This window comes from Cnephaeus nilssonii, assembly GCF_951640355.1.
Source record: "Cnephaeus nilssonii genome assembly, chromosome: Y".
NCBI lineage: Eukaryota > Metazoa > Chordata > Mammalia > Chiroptera > Vespertilionidae > Cnephaeus > Cnephaeus nilssonii.
Genome location: NC_137096.1, coordinates 10,384,723 through 10,403,490, shown reverse-complemented (window position 1 = coordinate 10,403,490; position 18,768 = coordinate 10,384,723). Strand labels below are relative to the sequence as shown.

The following is an 18,768-nucleotide window of genomic DNA, read 5'->3' as shown; positions in this document are numbered from 1 at the left end:
TTTTAAGTTGGAGATAAATGGGGGCATGTACAGCAATACAAGAACAGAAATGAACAAAGGGTGAACAGGAGTGGGCATCGAAGCCAGTGCATGGAGAGCTTTGAGGGGTTCGGGCTTTATTGTGAGGGACCCCCAGTGGGAGGGACAGGAGGAGAGAATGCCCAAGCTGATAGCAGAAATTCCTTCTCATGGCCAGATAATCATGGAAGATGCCTTATTTATAAAGATCATTCTTTTGAGCCAGATAACCCTGAACAACTTATGTGGAAGGACCACTTTAAATGGCATGGTGGGCCTCATTGGTATGTCTCAGTTGTTGATAGTCAACCTCTGAACCAGGAGGTCAAGGTTCAATTCCTGATCAGTTGGATACTCTATTCTCAGTAGGACTGGTGCAGTAGGCAGCCAATCAGTGTTTTTCATCATTAATGTTTCTTCTCCCTCTCCCTGTCCCTTCATATCTCTCTCTCTGAAATCAATAAAAATGTGTTCTTAAACTAGAGAAGTCTTAAGTAAAGGATAAACAATTAAAGTGGCCTACCTTCACCTCTCTGCAGGACTGCTGATGACAGTTAACCTGTTCACAGAGCAAATAAATGGATTACATAGACATCCCTTACACCAAGAAATCTCAGGGCTCTCTTAACTAGGGTAAAAAATAAAGCGCAATGGTTACCCAGCCAATACAGAAGGCAGGAGGAGGACTTCTCAGAGGTACAAATGGTAGCAACTGCCAGGCTGTAACAGAGATGAGGAAACCAAACATTCTTATGTTTCCATGGCTTCCAGGGCTGGCCTACAGGCCTGTGACAATAGGCTCCTTAAAGAGTGAGAGTCACTGAACAGGTCTTCAAGAGTTGAAATCTTTCTACTGTATAAATGTCCTTTCTAAGGTCTTAGACCAAATAGTCACTGTAATCCATCCAAGTCTTAAGTAGAAACCCTGGAAGAAGAGCCACGAAAATGGGGAGCAAGTGTTATGATAGGTAGCCAGGGCCAGGGCAAGGGGGCGAGGGGGCGTGCGATACCGGATCAGTCCTTGGACCAGGAACCTGGGGTGAAACTGACTTGGGTCCTGGCTGTCACCGGACTCTGCTTCCAGTTGGACCTTACTGTCTCCCTGGAAGAGTTCCTGCTAGGAAATTACACGGGTCAAGTGAGCTGGGGATGCAGGTGGGCAGGAGAAGAAAGGGCCAAAGGGGGTGGCAAACAGGGAGAACAAGGAAGAGAAAGGGCAAAGTGACTCCTGAGTCAGGAAACAGTCAGCTCACGGGGTGGACACTGTGACAGGCACCTGCTGGTGTCCCTGAGCCCAGGCGCTGCCTCTGCTGGGTCTCCCTCCTCAAGTGCTCTCACAGGGACCCCTCCCTGCCTGGCGTTCCAACAGAGGCCCGGCACTGTCCCACACTGACCCCCCACCCAAAGGCCACATGGCAGCCTCTAGCTCCTGGGCACCTTGGAAGGATTCCCAGGGAGGAGGAAGAATGAGAGAAATATCACCACCCTCAGGCGCCCTCGCTTTGTGCTGCCCTGATGGGAAATGCACAGGGCACATTCTTTTGCCTTATTCCTGTGAAAAAATAATTAAGTGAGAACCTTAAACAGTCATTCCCAAAGAGCCCTTGACAAGGGCTAGGAACTCTTTTCCCAGATTCCCCAGAGCACACCCCGCCATGGTGGCCGCCTCACCTGCTGTGTCTGAACCCTTATGACCTGTCCACTTGCTCTCTGTTGACAGTGAAGGCAAAGAGGGGTCAAGAGACAGCTTTCCACAGCCCCAGAGGTGCAATCATTCTCCTTTTGGACCAGCAGGAGGCAGGCGCACTTCCCTCAGAAGGGTATCATGTTCCAGAAACTGGTCCTCATCAGAAGCATGTCTCCCAAGAGCTTCCTTTTTCAAGTAACCACAGGTTTGACTCACTTAAATAACACACGTCCTGTTTCAAACTTATATGTCCTGTCAGTCTGTTAACAAGGCCTACTTCGGGGACAGATTTCATGGGGGGAAACATGGTGTTTACCTAGGAACCATATCCCAGCCTTCCAGACCTGCAAGGAGAATGGGTAAGACTTGACTGCAGGCCAGCCCTGAAAATCCCATGGAACCCAAAGGCTCCTTTCAAACCCCTGGGATGGGGGCCAGGGACTCTCACTCAATGCAGAGGCTGTGACTTCCTCCCAGTTCTAAGGACATTGTGCAAATCACAGCAGACAGAGAAGGGGCATCTACCACTTTACATTTGCTCTATCAGAGGGAAGAGGGAAGAATCCCTTGCCCATTGCCAAAGGATCCAATGAATATTCTGGGGTCCACAGGCAATGTCTTTGGAACACATGTTTAAATAACTGATATACTTATGCTCAAGGGGAAATTTTGTCACACACTCTGCTCTCAGAGACTTAAGTATTCCTTGAGAAGAAAGTCATTTCACGTCAGCCCTTGGATTTCTCTGCTGTAGCTCTCACATTAAAGTGAGTCTGTCTCAATTTAAACCTATTAATGACCTCCCCCAGTTAATTGTTGACTTTTAAGTCAGTCCTTTGAAACTTCTGAGGTGCTGTGAGCAATGAAACAGAGGGTGTGGGTAAAGTGTATGTTATGGCCCCGCAGTACTTGACTAGATATATTAGAAGCACTTCTCACATGAAAGATATCTAGTTAATATGACCTGAAAGAAGCCATCAGTAAGAGAGTGAGCTGAAGTTGTCTCTCCTGAAATACCTATAAACATGATTTTGGATTGTAAAGACATGAGGATGTTAGTAGAGGAGCGCGGGGGGGGGGGGGTAGGGAGCTTACAACTTACCCAGGAAGTGAGTTGGACCACCCATGAAGCATGGAAGAGAAATGTGTTGTGGTTGTTTTTTTTTCACACAGGGTATACCTATGGAGTGCGGTTCTGAGGGCAGTTACCTAGATTTGTAGAAAGAAGACCTATGCTGACTCGGAATCCAGTTAAGCTTTAAGAGATAGGTAGCAATTTTAAACACAGGACAATTGGCTCATTTTATTCAGCAAACCAAAATCTTTTTACAAAAATAGCAAAGAAGGTGTGGAAGGGGGAATGCTTTCCATTGAGCCTTAAGAGGCAGCCTGAACATCTTATGCAATAAAAGAAATAAAATTGTACAATTATTTTTGTAAATATATTATTATTTATTTCAGAGAGGTGTGGAGAGGGAGAGAGAGAGAGAGAAACATCAATGATGAGAGAGAATCATTGATAGGCTGCCTCCTATATGCCCCCACTGGGCATCCAGCTCAAATCCCGGGTATGTGCCCTTGACCAGAATAGAACCTGGTACCTTTCAGTCCGCAGTCCGATGCTATATCCACTAAGCCGAACCAGCTAGGGCTGTACAATTATTTTTAAAGCTTTAAAAATCTAATAAGAGTTTGATAATAACAACAAAAGGTTGTTAACGTTAAAGGTGTACTGTCATTTTGCAGGGAAATGTCCTTTTTTTAGACACTACTTTTGAAGTGTATAAGGATGAAGAAATGTGATGTCTGGGGTTTGCTTTAGGTCTTCAGAGAAAGAAAAATAGATGAAAAGAAGGGAAGGAAGGAGAGAGAAAATGATTATGGCGGAATCGTAATAACTTCTGAGTCTGGTAATGGAAGGCGGATTCCTTCCACTATTTTGCTTTTGCACATTTGGGAAAATTGCCTGTACAGGTGGAGTGGAGAGGTGTTAGGGCCATGGCATAGAAGGTCTGGTTGGTTGTTTGTAGTGGCAGTTTGAGAGGGAGCTGTGAGAGTCTGAGCAACTCTCATTTTCACACAATAGGTATATAACCTTGATTATCTATACTAATAATAGAAAAATATGTAAATTGACCGTACCACGGAGATGCCCACAGCCAATCAGAGATGAGCATGCAAATTAACCAGGGAAAGATGGCCGGGCCTATGGGCAGAGGGCACATCCACAGGCATCGAGCGGCTGGGAGCAGGGCGGGATGCCTGCCCTTTCTCTGTAGTGACTCGGGGGGCATTCCAGCTCCTAGGAAGCTGAGGGCCTATGCACGCATGTGCTGAGCAGCCTGGGGTAGGGTACGATGCCAAGCGGCCGTGGTCCTGGGGACGCCACTGTATTGGCTGGTCCTGTCAGCCCTGCCTGGGGGTGGCTGGAGTTCACAGTCCTCTTGGTTTGTGCAGCCCGTGGACTGGAAGTGGAAACCAAGAGCTCGCGGAGCACCAGGAATTCTGGGAATCGTAGGTATGTTGGCTGGCGCATTGCGGGATCTCCAAAACACTAGAGCAAAGTGAGCCTCGAGCAAGTTACTGTTGTGGGTAGGGGATGGAGGGAAAGCAAAGGTAAGAGGCATAAGTAAAGTCACAGTGTTGAGGAAATATTAAAGGGAAGCTATCCTGTGACTTCTAGGAAATCTCCACAATTGGACCAAAGGGAAATAAAAAGGAAAGGACCTCTATTATGCTGTGATCACCAAACCAAACTGGGTTGGGGTCTCAGAAAATCCGCTCATATGATTACAAAGACAGACAGAAATTCCATGATTGGAGAGGGATCCCCTGAAGGTTCCCAGATTGGAGAGGGGGCAGGTGGGCTGAGGGACCCACTCCTTGTGCACAAATCTTTGTGCACCGAACCCCCAATAATTAAGACATGTGGACAGTGGTGTGCTTTTTTTTTTCTTTCTTTTTTTTTTTTTTATGGAAGTTCATTAAACAATCAAGGATCTCAATTTGGACATAAACAAATGACCACTTTCTGCTCAAAATGGCCTTTTCTATGGTCGTGAGTCCTTGCAACTATTTCCTAGAGCATCCTGATAATACTTTACCCCGATAAACTGGGCATTGTGGACTTACAAAGTTTGGAAGTGGGGATTTCTCATTTCTGAGACCTGGGGGTACACTTGGCTGTTGGGGGCAAGCTGGTAAGAGAGAGTAAACAGCCCACTCAGCAGCAGCAGGATGGCAGCCAGAACCGCCATGGGGACGGTGCTGCCCATCTCCTGCTTGTTGGGCCTGAAGGGGATGTGGAAGGATGGCGGGAAGCATATGCCCTCTTCATTCATCACAGAGTGGTAGTTCCAGATCACAGCCATGAAGATAAATGTGCCAGCTATGATGCTCAGGACACTGGAAGCGAAGAACAGATGGCAGGTGTTTTTCTTCTGAAGATGAGCCAAGCATACTTTCTGCAGGCCCATGACCGTGAGCACTTTCCCCAAGAGAGCCAGGAGGTTGGCAGCCAGCAGCAGGTGCTGAGCGATTCGAATACTTATTGGCACATAGGTGTCACTGTACGTGTAGCGATGACATGCTATGGCTCTGCTCTGGAGGCTGTTGGACTGGTAAGTGCAGACCTTCCACATCCCTACACAGGCCAGCCCCGGGGAGGGGGCGGAGCTGTTCTCCATGTACCAAACCCGCCACTCCGCCAGGCCCATGCAGGTCATGGAGAAGATCCATCCTGTGGTGGTGACAATGAAACCCACTACTTGGCAGTTGGCACTGTGGACCAGCGTGTTCATGGCCATGTATCCCGGGAAACTGCAAACCAATAGAGAGGGTCATGAGCGCGGGACAAACCGTCCTGGAACTGCCCCCTGGGGATGAGCAGGGCTATATTGGAGAGGGAAATGCTATATTCCTGAATGGAGACACTTGACCCGCATACTCGGCTGGCGAAGGGTCCTTGGGCAATTTTTACTAAAAGCCTTAAAATATGCAGACTTTCACCCTGCAGCATACCTACCTGGTTAGAGCGTCTTCTCAACTGGCCAAAATTGCTACATGGATCCCTGGTCAGTGCACATACAATAAGCCAGCAATGATTGCAACAGTCAGTGGAACACCAAATCAGTGTTCCTCCCTCCCTCCTTCCCTCCCTCTCACTCTTCTTCATCTTCTCTCTCTCTTCCCACTCCCTGTCTCAAAAATCAACAAAAATACATTCAAACTTTCAAACAGGCAGTTGCACGTATGGGCATTTGTTGAAAGACCCAATTAAGATTGGCGACAAATATTTTACAATAGAGATGGGTATCACAGCGCTGTGTGACATTGAACAATGGGAAACCATGTCAATGCCAACAGTAGCGTTTGTTGAAATAATGTATGCCACAACCATACAATGGAGCTCCATACCAGACTTACAAGTGCAGCCCAGTTGCACTTGGTGTGATCTTTGGTGTCTGGCCCTTCTCACCTCGCATGATGTTTTCAAGGTTCATCTGTATTGTAGCTTCTGGGAGCAGATCAGTCCTTTCAATGGCAGAGCCGTCTTCATTGTATGGATGTACTACAGTTTATTTATCCCTTGTCAGTTAGGGGACATTTAGATCCATTTTAAGTTTTGGCTCTTACAAATTCCATTACGGTGAAGATTAGTGTCTAAAAGTCTGCATGGGTGTATTTTCTCATTTCTGGAGTGTAGATAGGTGGGAGTGAGACCTTGCATGGTTCATGCTGTAACTCTATGTGTTTAACTTTGAACAAAGTACTAAGCTGTCTTTCTAAGCGGCTGCCCTTTTGCAGTGAATGTAGGAACTGCCTGTTGGTAGTTTCATACATTCTCACCAGCTATATATTCAGATTCTAATTTCTCCACACCTTCTCCAACATTTAATAGTTTTTCATTGCACAGTGGAATATTAGGGACCTATCAAAAAGAAGGATCTCTTAGCCTTTGAGACAGCATGGAGGGACCTGGAAAGTATCATGCTAAGCAAACTTAGTCAAAGAAAGACAAGTATCCCATGATCTCACTCTAATGTGAAATTTCATGAATTAAATAAACTGATGTACAGAGTGGATCCAGAGACATGGAAACATGGATAGAGGGAAGAGTTTTTGAAGAAAGGCAAGGGAAAGTGGTGGTTGGGAGGTAATTAACTAGGGACCTTGTATGCATATGCAGAACCTATGAACACAGACATAGGGTGCTGAAGCCCTGGGGTGTGGGACAGGATGTACTGGAGAGGGTTGATTGGGGGGGCAGGAATGGGACAGGTGTAATCTTTCAACAATAAAGATTTTTAAAAAAAACATTGATGAAAAATATATATATCCAGAGACATGGAAGCATAGAACAGAATGTTAAATCTCTGAGGGATGATGTGTGTGTGTGTGTGTGTGTGTGTGTGTGTGTGTGTGAGTGTGTGTGTGAGTGTGTGTGTAGAGGGGTGGGGCAATGGGATGAGATTAACCATAGAATGTATATGCATAACCCATTGATATAGGCAATAGTTCAGTGAATGCCTGGGGAGGATGCAGGGTTTAGGGAGTTAATGGGACAAGGAAAGGGGACATCTATCATACTTTCAAACACAAAGAGAAATTTAAAAATAAAATAAAATGTAATGTGATCAAAGGGAAGATGTCCACAATATACCAAGTTCAAGCAGCATGTTACAAACTCGTACACACAATGGGATCAGAGAGATGGTGAATTTTAAAGCTATTAATATTGTGCAGAATCACATTCATATAGAAAATTGCACCAAATCTAAGTGTACAACTCAATGACCAGTCCAGGGGTAAATACACCTGTCACCATCGCTAGGCTTAAAAGAGATAATATCTCTGGTTTCTTGCTTCTCTTTAGTTTCCCACCTCAGCAGGTATCCCCAAACACCCTGGTTCCCTTCTGCCTGTTTCTGAAGACAGGAATTGTGCCCAGGGCATTCCTGTGTAAATGGCTTCCTTTGCTACATGACCTGAGGCTATGATTTCAGAGAGAAAGTGAGAGGGGGAGAGAGAGATAGATGCATCAATGAAGAGAGAGAATTATGGATGGGCTGCCTTCTGAACATCCCCTGCTGGGGATCAAACCTGCAACCTGGGCATGTGCCGTGACTGGGAATTGAACCATGATCTCCTGGTTCATAGCCCCATGCTCAGCCACTGAAACACACTGACCAGGCTGATTGTTTAAATAATCTGTGGCTGTTTGAAACTTACAGTTATGTGTTATGAGTATAATTTTTTGAAATAAAAACAATAAAAAAAACCTTAGGAAGCAATAGAGGATTAATTCTGATACACAAATATGCTGCAATACCTAGTATTAAAGTAATTAATTCCCTGTAGAACCCAGCAGACATTAGAGGAGAAGGGAATTCAGTATCATGAGAAAAGTTCATGGTGGGTTGAATTTAAAATGAAAATAAGATCCCTGGTTGATGTGGCTTAGCTGAGTGGGCATTGTCCTGTGCACCAAAAAGTTGCCGGTTTGATTTTCGATCACAACACATATCTGAGGTGCCAGCATAGTCCCTGTTAGGGTGCATGCAGGAAGCAGCTGACAGATGTTTCTATTCTCCCTCACCCTTCTTCTCTCTCTAAAATATCAATTAAAATTAATGATACAAAATTAAAAATAAATAAAATGAGGATAAGAGAATTATAAGAGTGTAGCAGGATCTTATTTTTGCCCATTCTGAAATACACTGGGAAGGTAAAACAAGATGGCATCTGCTGGGATTACCAGGGATATTTCTATATTTTAAGTTGGAGATAAATGGGGGCATGTAGAGCAATACAAGAATAGAAATGAACAAAGGGTGAACAGGAGTGGGCATCGAAGCCAGTGCATGGAGAGCTTTGAGAGGTGCGGGCTTTATTCTGAGGGGCCCCCAGTGGGAGGGACAGGAGGAGAGAATGCCCAAGCTGATAGCAGAAATTCTTTCTCGTGGCCAGATAATCATGGAAGATGCCTTATTTATAAAGATCTTTCTTTCGGGCCAGATAACCCTGAACAACTTGTGGAAGGAACACTTGAAATGGCATGGTGGGCCTGGTTGGTGTGTCTCAGTTGTTGATAGTCAACCTCTGAACCAGGAGGTCAAGGTTCAATTCCTGGTCAGTTGGATACTCTATTCTCAGAAGGAGTGGTACAGTAGGCAGCCAATCCGTGTTTTTCATCATTGATGTTTATTCTCCCTCTCCATGTCCCTTCCTCTCTGTCTCTGAAATCAATAAAAATATGTTCTTAAACTAGACAAGTCTTACATAAAGGATGAACAATTAAAGTGGCCTACCTTCACCTCTCTGCAGGACTGCTGATGACAGTTAACCTGTTCACAGAGCAAATAAATGGATTACAGAGACACGCCCACACCACAAGAAATCTCAGGGCTCTCTTAACTAGGGTAAAAAATAAAGCACAATGGTTACCCAGCCAATACAGAAGGCAGGAGGAGGACGGCTCAGAGGTACAAATGGTAGCAAATGCCAGGCTATAACAGAGATGAGGAAACCAAACATTCTTATGTTTCCATGGCTTCCAGGGCTGGCCTGCAGGCCTATGACAATAGGCTCCTTAAAGGGCCAGAGTCACTGAACAGGTCTTCAAGAGTTGAAGTCTTTCTACTGTAGAAATATCCTTTTTAAGGTCTTAGACCAAATAGTCACTGTAATCCATCCAAGTCTTAAGTAGAAACCCTGGAAGAAGAGCCACGGAATTGGGGAGCAAGTGTTATGATAGGTAGCCAGGGCCAGGGCAAGGGGGCGAGGGGGCGTGCGATACCGGATCAGTCCTTGGACCAGGAACCTGGGGTGAAACTGACTTGGGTCCTGGCTGTCACTGGACTCTGCTTCCAGTTGGACCTTACTGTCTCCCTGGAAGAGTTCCTGCTAGGAAATTACACGGGTCAAGTGAGCTGGGGATGGAGGTGGGCGGGAGAAGAAAGGGCCAAAGGGGGTGGCAAACAGGGAGAACAAGGAAGAGAAAGGGCAAAGTGACTCCTGAGTCAGGAAACAGTCAGCTCACTGGGTGGGCACTGTGACAGGCACCTGCTGGTGTCCCTGAGCCCAGGCGCTGCCTCTGCTGGGTCTCCCTCCTCACGTGCTCTCACAGGGACCCCACAGAGGCCCGGCACTGTCCCACACTGACCCCCAACCCAAAGGCCACATGGCAGCCTCTAGCTCCTGGGCACCTTGGAAGGATTCCCAGGGAGGAGGAAGAATGGGAGAAATATCACCGCCCTCAGGCGCCCTCGCTTTGTGCTGCCCTGATGGGAAATGCACAGGGCATATTCTCTTGCCTTATTCCTGTGAAAAAAATAATTAAGTGAGAACCTTCAACAGTCATTCCCAAAGAGCCCTTGACAAGGGCTAGGAACTCTTTTCCCAGCTTCCCCAGAGCACACCCCGCCATGGTGGCCGCCTCACGTGCTGTGTCTGAACCCTTATGACCTGTCCACTTGCTCTCTGTTGACAGTGAAGGCAAAGAGGGGTCAAGAGACAGCTTTCCACAGCCCCAAAGGTTCAATCATTCTCCTTTTGGACCAGCAGGAGGCAGGCGCACTTCCCTCAGCAGGGTATCATGTTCCAGAAACTGGTCCTTATCAGAAGCATGTCTCCCAAGAGCTTCCTTTTTCAAATAACCACAGGTTTGACTCACTTAAATAACACACGTCCTGTTTCAAACTTATATGTCCTGTCAGTCTGTTAACAAGGCCTACTTCGGGGACAGATTTCATGGTGGGAAACATGGTGTTTACCTAGGAACCATATCCCAGCCTTCCAGACCTGCAAGGAGAATGGGTAAGACTTGACTGCAGGCCAGCCCTGAAAATCCCATGGAACCCAAAGGCTCCTTTCAAACCCCTGGGATGGGGGCCAGGGACTCTCACTCAATGCGGAGGCTGTGACTTCCTCCCAGTTCTAAAGACATTGTGCAAATCACAGCAGACAGAGAAGGGGAATCTACCACTTTACATTTGCTCTATCAGAGGGAAGAGGGAAGAATCCCTTGCCCATAGCCAAAGGATCCAATGAATATTCTGGGGTCCACAGGCAATGTCTTTGGAACACATGTTTAAATAACTGATATACTTATGCTCAAGGGGAAATTTTGTCACACACTCTGCTCTCAGATACTTAGGTATTCTTTGAGAAGAAAGTCATTTCACGTCAGCCCTTGGATTTCTCTGCTGTAGCTCTCACATTAAAGTGAGTCTGTCTCAATTTAAACCTATTAATGACCTCCCCCAGTTAATTGTTGACTTTTAAGTCAGTCCTTTGAAACTTCTGAGGTGCTGTGAGCAATGAAACAGAGGGTGTGGGTAAAGTGTATGTTATGGCCCCGCAGTACTTGACTAGATATATTAGAAGCACTTCTCACATGAAAGATATCTAGTTAATATGGCCTGAAAGAAGCCATCAGTAAGAGAGTGAGCTGAAGTTGTCTTTCCTGAAATGCCTATAAACATGATTTTGGATTGTAATGACATGAGGATGTTAGTAGAGGAGCGGGGGGGGTGGGGTAGGGAGCTTACAACTTACCCAGGAAGTGAGTTGGACCACCCATGAAGCATGGAAGAGAAATGTGTTGTGGTTGTTGTTGTTTTTTTCACACAGGGTATACCTATGGAGTGCGGTTCTGAGGGCAGATACCTAGATTTGTAGAAACAAGACCTATGCTGACTCGGAATCCAGTTAAGCTTTAAGAGATAGGTAGCAATTTTAAACACAGGACAATTGGCTCATTTTATTCAGCAAACCAAAATCTTTTTACGAAAATAGCAAAGAAGGTGTGGAAGGGGGAATGCTTTCCATTGAGCCTTAAGAGGCAGCCTGAACATCTTATGCAATAAAAGAAATAAAATTGTACAATTATTTTTGTAAATATATTATTATTTATTTCAGAGAGGTGTGGAGAGGGAGAGAGAGAGAGAAACATCAATGATGAGAGAGAATCATTGATAGGCTGCCTCCTATATGCCCCCACTGGGCATCCAGCTCAAATCCTGGGTATGTGCCCTTGACCAGAATAGAACCTGGTACCTTTCAGTCCGCAGTCCGATGCTATATCCACTGAGCCGAACCAGCTAGGGCTGTACAATTATTTTTAAAGCATTAAAAATTCTAATAAGAGTTTGATTATAAGAACAAAAGATTGTTAACGTTAAGAGTGTACTGTCATTTTGCAGGGAAATGTCCTTTTTTAGACACTACTTTTGAAGTGTATAAGGATGAAGAAATGTGATGTCTGGGGTTTGCTTTAGGTCTTCAGAGAAAGAAAAATAGATGAAAAGAAGGGAAGGAAGGAGAGAGAAAATGATTATGGCAGAATGGTAATAACTTCTGAGTCTGGTAATGGAAGGCGGATTCCTTCCACTATTTTGCTTTTGCACATTTGGGAAAATTGCCTGTACAGGTGGAGTGGAGAGGTTTTAGGGCCATGGCATAGAAGGTCTGGTTGGTTGTTTGTAGTGGCAGTTTGAGAGGGAGCTGTGAGAATCCGAGCAACTCTCATTTTCACACTATAGGTATATAACCTTGATTATCTGTACTAATAATAGAAAAATATGTAAATTGACCGTACCACAGAGATGCCCACAGCCAATCAGAGATGAGCATGCAAATTAACCAGGGAAAGATGGCCGGGCCTGTGGGCAGAGGGCACGGCCACAGGCATCGAGCGGCTGGGAGCAGGGCGGGATGCCCGCCCTTTCTCTGTAGTGCCTCGGGGGGCATTCCAGCTCCTAGGAAGCTGAGGGCCTATGCACGCATGTGCTGAGCAGCCTGGGGCAGGGTAAGATGCCAAGCGGCCGTGGTCCCGGGGTCGCCACTGGATTGGTTGGTCCTGTCAGCCCTGCCTGGGGGTGGCTGGAGTTCACAGTCCTCTTGGTTTGTGCAGCCCCTGGACTGGAAGTAGAAACCAAGAGCTCACGGAGCACCAGGAATTCTGGGAATCGTAGGTCTGTTGGCTGGCACATTGTGGGATCTCCAAAACACTAGAGCAAAGTGAGCCTCGAGCAAGTTACTGTTGTGGGTAGGGGATGGAGGGAAAGCAAAGGTAAGAGGCATAAGTAAAGTCACAGTGTTGAGGAAATATTAAAGGGCAGCTATCCTGTGACTTCTAGGAAATCTCCACAATTGGACCAAAGGGAAATAAAAAGGAAAGGACCTCTATTATGCTGTGATCACCAAACCAAACTGGGTTGGGGTTTCAGAAAATCCGCTCATATGATTTCAAAGACAGACAGAAATTCCGGGATTGGAGAGGGCTCCCTTGAAGGTTCCCAGATTGGAGAGGGTGCAGGTGGGCTGAGGGACCCACTCCTTGTGCACAAATCTTTGTGCACCGAACCCCCAATAATTAAGACATGTGGACAGTGGTGTGTTTTTTTTTTTCATTTTTTTTTTATGGAAGTTCATTAACCAATCAAGGATCTCAATTTGGACATAAACAAATGACCACTTTCTGCTCAAAATGGCCTTTTCTATGGTCGTGAGTCCTTGCAACTATTTCCTAGAGCATCCTGATAATATTTTACCCCAATAAACTGGGCATTGTGGATTTACAAAGCTTTGAAACTGGGAATTTCTCATTTCTGAGACCTGGGGGTACACTTGGCTGTTGGGGGCAAGCTGGTAAGAGAGGGTAAACAGCCCACTCAGCAGCATCAGGATGGCTGCCAGAACCGCCATGGGGACGGTGCTGCCCATCTCCTGCTACTTGGACCTGAAGGGGATGTGGAAGGATGGCGGGAAGCATATGCCCTCTTCATTCATCACAGAGTGGTAGTTCCAGATCACAGCCATGAAGATAAATGTGCCAGCTATGATGCTCAGGACACTGCAAGCGAAGAACAGATGGCAGGTGTTTTTCTTCTGAAGATGAGCCAAGCATACTTTCTGCAGGCCCATGACCTTGAGCACTTTCCCCAAGAGAGCCAGGAGGTTGGCAGCCAGCAGCAGGTGCTGAGCGATTCGAATACTTATTGGCACGTAGGTGTCACTGTACGTGTAGCGATGACATGCTATGGCTCTGCTCTGGAGGCTGTTGGACTGGTAAGTGCAGACCTTCCACATCCCTACACAGGCCAGCCCCGGGGAGGGGGCGGAGCTGTTGTCCATGTACCAAACCCGCCACTCCGCCAGGCCCATGCAGGTCATGGAGAAGATCCATCCTGTGGTGGTGACAATGAAACCCACTACTTGGCAGTTGGCACTGTGGACCAGCGTGTTCATGGCCATGTATCCCGGGAAACTGCAAACCAATAGAGAGGGTCATGAGGGTGGGACAAACCATCCTGGAACTGCCCCCTGGGGATGAGCAGGGCTATATTGGAGAGGGAAATGCTATATTCCTGAATGGAGACACTTGACCCGCATACTCGGCTGGCGAAGGGTCCTTGGGCAATTTTTACTAAAAGCCTTAAAATATGCAGACTTTCACCCTGCAGCATACCTACCTGGTTAGAGCGTCTTCTCAACAGGCCAAAATGGCTACATGGATCCCTGGTCAGTGCACATACAATAAGCCAGCAATGATTGCATCAGTCAGTGGAACACCAAGTCAATGTTCCTCCCTCCCTCCTTCCCTCCCTCTCACTCTTCTTCATCTTCTCTCTCTCTTCCCACTCCCTGTCTCAAAAATCAACAAAAATACATTCAAACTTTCAAACAGGCAGTTGCACGTATGGGCATTTGTTGAAAGACCCAATTAAGATTGGCGACAAATATTTTACAATAGAGATAGGCATCACAGCACTGTGTGACATTGAACAATGGGAAACCATGTCAAGGCCAACAGTAGCGTTTGGTGAAATTATGTATGCTACAACCATACAATGGAGCTCCATACCAGACTTACAAGTGCAGCCCAGTTGCACTTGGTGTGATCTTTGGTGTCTGGCCCTTCTCACCTCGCATAATGTTTTCAAGGTTCATCTGTATTTTAGCTTCTGGGAGCAGATCAGTCCTTTCAATGGCAGAGCCATCTTCATTGTATGGATGTACTACAGTTTGTATATCCCTTGTCAGTTAGGGGACATTTAGATCCATTTTAAGTTTTGGCTCTTACAAATTCCGTTACGGTGAAGATTAGTGTCTAAAAGTCTGCATGGGTGTATTTTCTCATTTCTGGAGTGTAGATAGGTGGGAGTTAGACCTTGCATGGTTCATGCTGTAACTCTATGTGTTTAACTTTGAACAAAGTATTAAGCTGTCTTTCTAAGCGGCTGCCCTTTTGCAGTGAATGTAGGAACTGCCTGTTGGTAGTTTCATACATTCTCACCAGCTATATATTCAGATTCTAATTTCTCCACACCTTCTCCAACATTTAGCAGTTTTTCATTGCACAATGGAATATTAGGGACCTATCAAAAAGAAGGATCTCTTAGCCTTTGAGACAGCATGGAGGGACCTGGAAAGTATCATGCTAAGCAAACTTAGTCAGAGAAAGACAAGTATCCCATGATCTCACTCTAATGTGAAATCTCATGAATAAAATAAACTGATGTACAGAGTGGATCCAGAGACATGGAAACATGGATAGAGGGAAGAGTCTTTGAAGAAAGGCAACGGAAAGTGGTGGTTGGGAGGTAATTAACTGAGGACCTTGTATGCATATGCAGAACCTATGAACACAGACATAGGGTGCTGAAGCCCTGGGGTGTGGGACAGGATGTGCTGGGGAGGGTTGATTGGGGGGGCAGGAATGGGACAGGTGTAATCTTTCAACAATAAAGATTAAAAAAAAAAACATTGATGAACAATATAGATCCAGAGATATGGAAGCATAGAATAGAATGCTAAATCTCTGACGGATGATGTGTGTGTGTGTGTGTGTGTGTGTGTGTGAGTGTGTGTGTGAGTGTGTGTGTAGAGGGGTGGGGAATGGGATGAGATTAACCATAGAATGTATATGCATAACCCATTGATATAGGCAATAGTTCAGTGAATGCCTGGGGAGGATGCAGGGTTTAGGGAGATAATGGGACAAGGAAAGGGGACATCTATAATACTTTCAAACACAAAGAGAAACTTAAAAATAAAATAAAATGTAATGTGACCAAAGGGAAGATGTCCACAATATACCAAGTTCAAGCAGCATGTTACAAACTCGTACACACAATGGGATCAGAGAGATGGTGAATTTTAAAGCTATTAATATTGTGCAGAATCACATTCATATAGAAAATTGCACCAAATCTAAGTGTACAACTCAATGACCAGTCCAGGGGTAAATACACCTGTCACCATCGCTAGGCTTAAAAGAGATAATATCTCTGGTTTCTTGCTTCTCTTTAGTTTCCCACCTCAGCAGGTATCCCCAAACACCCTGGTTCCCTTCTGCCTGTTTCTGAAGACAGGAATTGTGCCCAGGGCATTCCTGCGTAAATGGCTTCCTTTGCTCCATGACCTGAGGCTATGATTTCAGAGAGAAAGTGAGAGGGGGAGAGAGAGATAGATGCATCAATGAAGAGAGAGAATTATGGATGGGCTGCCTTCTGAACATCCCCTGCTGGGGATCAAACCTGCAACCTGGGCATGTGCCGTGACTGGGAATTGAACCATGATCTCCTGGTTCATAGCCCCATGCTCAGCCACTGAAACACACTGACCAGGCTGATTGTTTAAATAATCTGTGGCTGTTTGAAACTTACAGTTATGTGTTATGAGTATAATTTTTTGAAATAAAAACAATAAAAAAACCTTAGGAAGCAATAGAGGATTAATTCTGATACACAAATATGCTGCAATACCTAGTATTAAAGTAATTAATTCCCTGTAGAACCCAGCAGACATTAGAGGAGAAGGGAATTCAGTATCATGAGAAAAGTTCATGGTGGGTTGAATTTAAAATGAAAATAAGATCCCTGGTTGATGTGGCTTAGCTGAGTGGGCATTGTCCTGTGCACCAAAAAGTTGCCGGTTTGATTTTCGATCACAACACATATCTGAGGTGCCAGCATAGTCCCTGTTAGGGTGCATGCAGGAAGCAGCTGACAGATGTTTCTATTCTCCCTCACCCTTCTTCTCTCTCTAAAATATCAATTAAAATTAATGATAGAAAATTAAAAATAAATAAAATGAGGATAAGAGAATTATAAGAGTGTAGCAGGATCTTATTTTTGCCCATTCTGAAATACACTGGGAAGGTAAAACAAGATGGCATCTGCTGGGATTACCAGGGATATTTCTATATTTTAAGTTGGAGGTAAATGGGGGCATGTAGAGCAATACAAGAATAGAAATGAACAAAGGGTGAACAGGAGTGGGCATCGAAGCCAGTGCATGGAGAGCTTTGAGGGGTGCGGGCTTTATTCTGAGGGGCCCCCAGTGGGAGGGACAGGAGGAGAGAATGCCCAAGCTGATAGCAGAAATTCCTTCCCATGGCCAGATAATCATGGAAGATGCCTTATTTATAAAGATCATTCTTTCGGGCCAGATAACCCTGAACAACTTGTGGAAGGAACACTTGAAATGGCATGGTGGGCCTGGTTGGCGTGTCTCAGTTGTTGATAGTCAACCTCTGAACCAGGAGGTCAAGGTTCAATTCCTGGTCAGTTGGATACTCTATTCTCAGTAGGAGTGGTGCAGTAGGCAGCCAATCCGTGTTTTTCATCATTGATGTTTATTCTCCCTCTCTCTCTGAAATCAATAAAAACATGTTCTTAAACTAGACAAGTCTTACATAAAGGATGAACAATTAAAGTGGCCTACCTTCACCTCTCTGCAGGACTGCTGATGACAGTTAACCTGTTCACAGAGCAAATAAATGGATTACAGAGACACCCCCACACCACAAGAAATCTCAGGGCTCTCTTAACTAGGGTAAATAATAAAGCACAATGGTTACCCAGCCAATACAGAAGGCAGGAGGAGGACGTCTCAGAGGTACAAATGGTAGCAACTGCCAGGCTATAACAGAGATGAGGAAACCAAACATTCTTATGTTTCCATGGCTTCCAGGGCTGGCCTGCAGGCCTATGACAATAGGCTCCTTAAAGGGCCAGAGTCACTGAACAGGTCTTCAAGAGTTGAAGTCTTTCTACTGTAGAAATGTACTTTCTAAGGTCTTAGACCAAATAGTCACTGTAATCCATCCAAGTCTTAAGTAGAAACCCTGGAATAAGAGCCACGGAATTGGGGAGCAAGTGTTATGATAGGTAGCCAGGGCCAGGGCAAGGGGGCGAGGGGGCGTGCGATACCGGATCAGTCCTTGGACCAGGAACCTGGGGTGAAACTGACTTGGGTCCTGGCTGTCACCGGACTCTGCTTCCAGTTGGACCTTACTGTCTCCCTGGAAGAGTTCCTGCTAGGAAATTACACGGGTCAAGTGAGCTGGGGATGGAGGTGGGCGGGAGAAGAAAGGGCCAAAGGGGGTGGCAAACAGGGAGAACAAGGAAGAGAAAGGGCAAAGTGACTCCTGAGTCAGGAAACAGTCAGCTCACTGGGTGGGCACTGTGACAGGCACCTGCTGGTGTCCCTGAGCCCAGGCGCTGCCTCTGCTGGGTCTCCCTCCTCAAGTGCTCTCACAGGGACCCCCACAGAGGCCCGGCACTGTCCCACACTGACCCCAAAACCAAAGGCCACATGGCAGCCTCTAGCTCCTGGGCACCTTGGAAGGATTCCCAGGGAGGAGGAAGAATGAGAGAAATATCACCGCCCTCAGGCGCCCTCGCTTTGTGCTGCCCTGATGGGAAATGCACAGGGCACATTCTTTTGCCTTATTCCTGTGAAAAAATAATTAAGTGAGAACCTTCAACAGTCATTACCAAAGAGCCCTTGACAAGGGCTAGGAACTCTTTTCCCAGCTTCCCCCGAGCACAACCCGCCATGGTGGCCGCCTCACCTGCTGTGTCTGAACCCTTATGACCTGTCCACTTGCTCTCTGTTGACAGTGAAGGCAAAGAGGGGTCAAGAGACAGCTTTCCACAGCCCCAAAGGTTCAATCATTCTCCTTTTGGACCAGCAGGAGGCAGGCACACTTCCCTCAGCAGGGTATCATGTTCCAGAAACTGGTCCTCATCAGAAGCATGTCTCCCAAGAGC

General features: G+C 46.0%; 1 protein-coding gene and 1 pseudogene across 2 annotated transcripts; both read right to left on the bottom strand.

Moving 5' to 3' along the window:
• Positions 1-4,833: 4,833 nt before the first annotated feature.
• On the bottom strand, positions 4,834-5,511 carry LOC307096533 (claudin-34-like; the record flags this gene model as incomplete). The annotated part of the gene is made up of 1 exon (XM_079766181.1): positions 4,834-5,511. The coding sequence occupies one exon, from the start codon at positions 5,509-5,511 to the stop codon at positions 4,834-4,836; it is 678 nt and encodes a 225-aa protein (XP_079622307.1).
• A 7,717-nt stretch (positions 5,512-13,228) lies between these two features.
• On the bottom strand, positions 13,229-13,963 carry LOC307096532 (claudin-34-like; annotated as a pseudogene). Its single transcript has one exon. The product of its transcript is annotated as a claudin-34-like (transcript).
• Between the last annotated feature and the right edge of the window lie 4,805 nt (positions 13,964-18,768).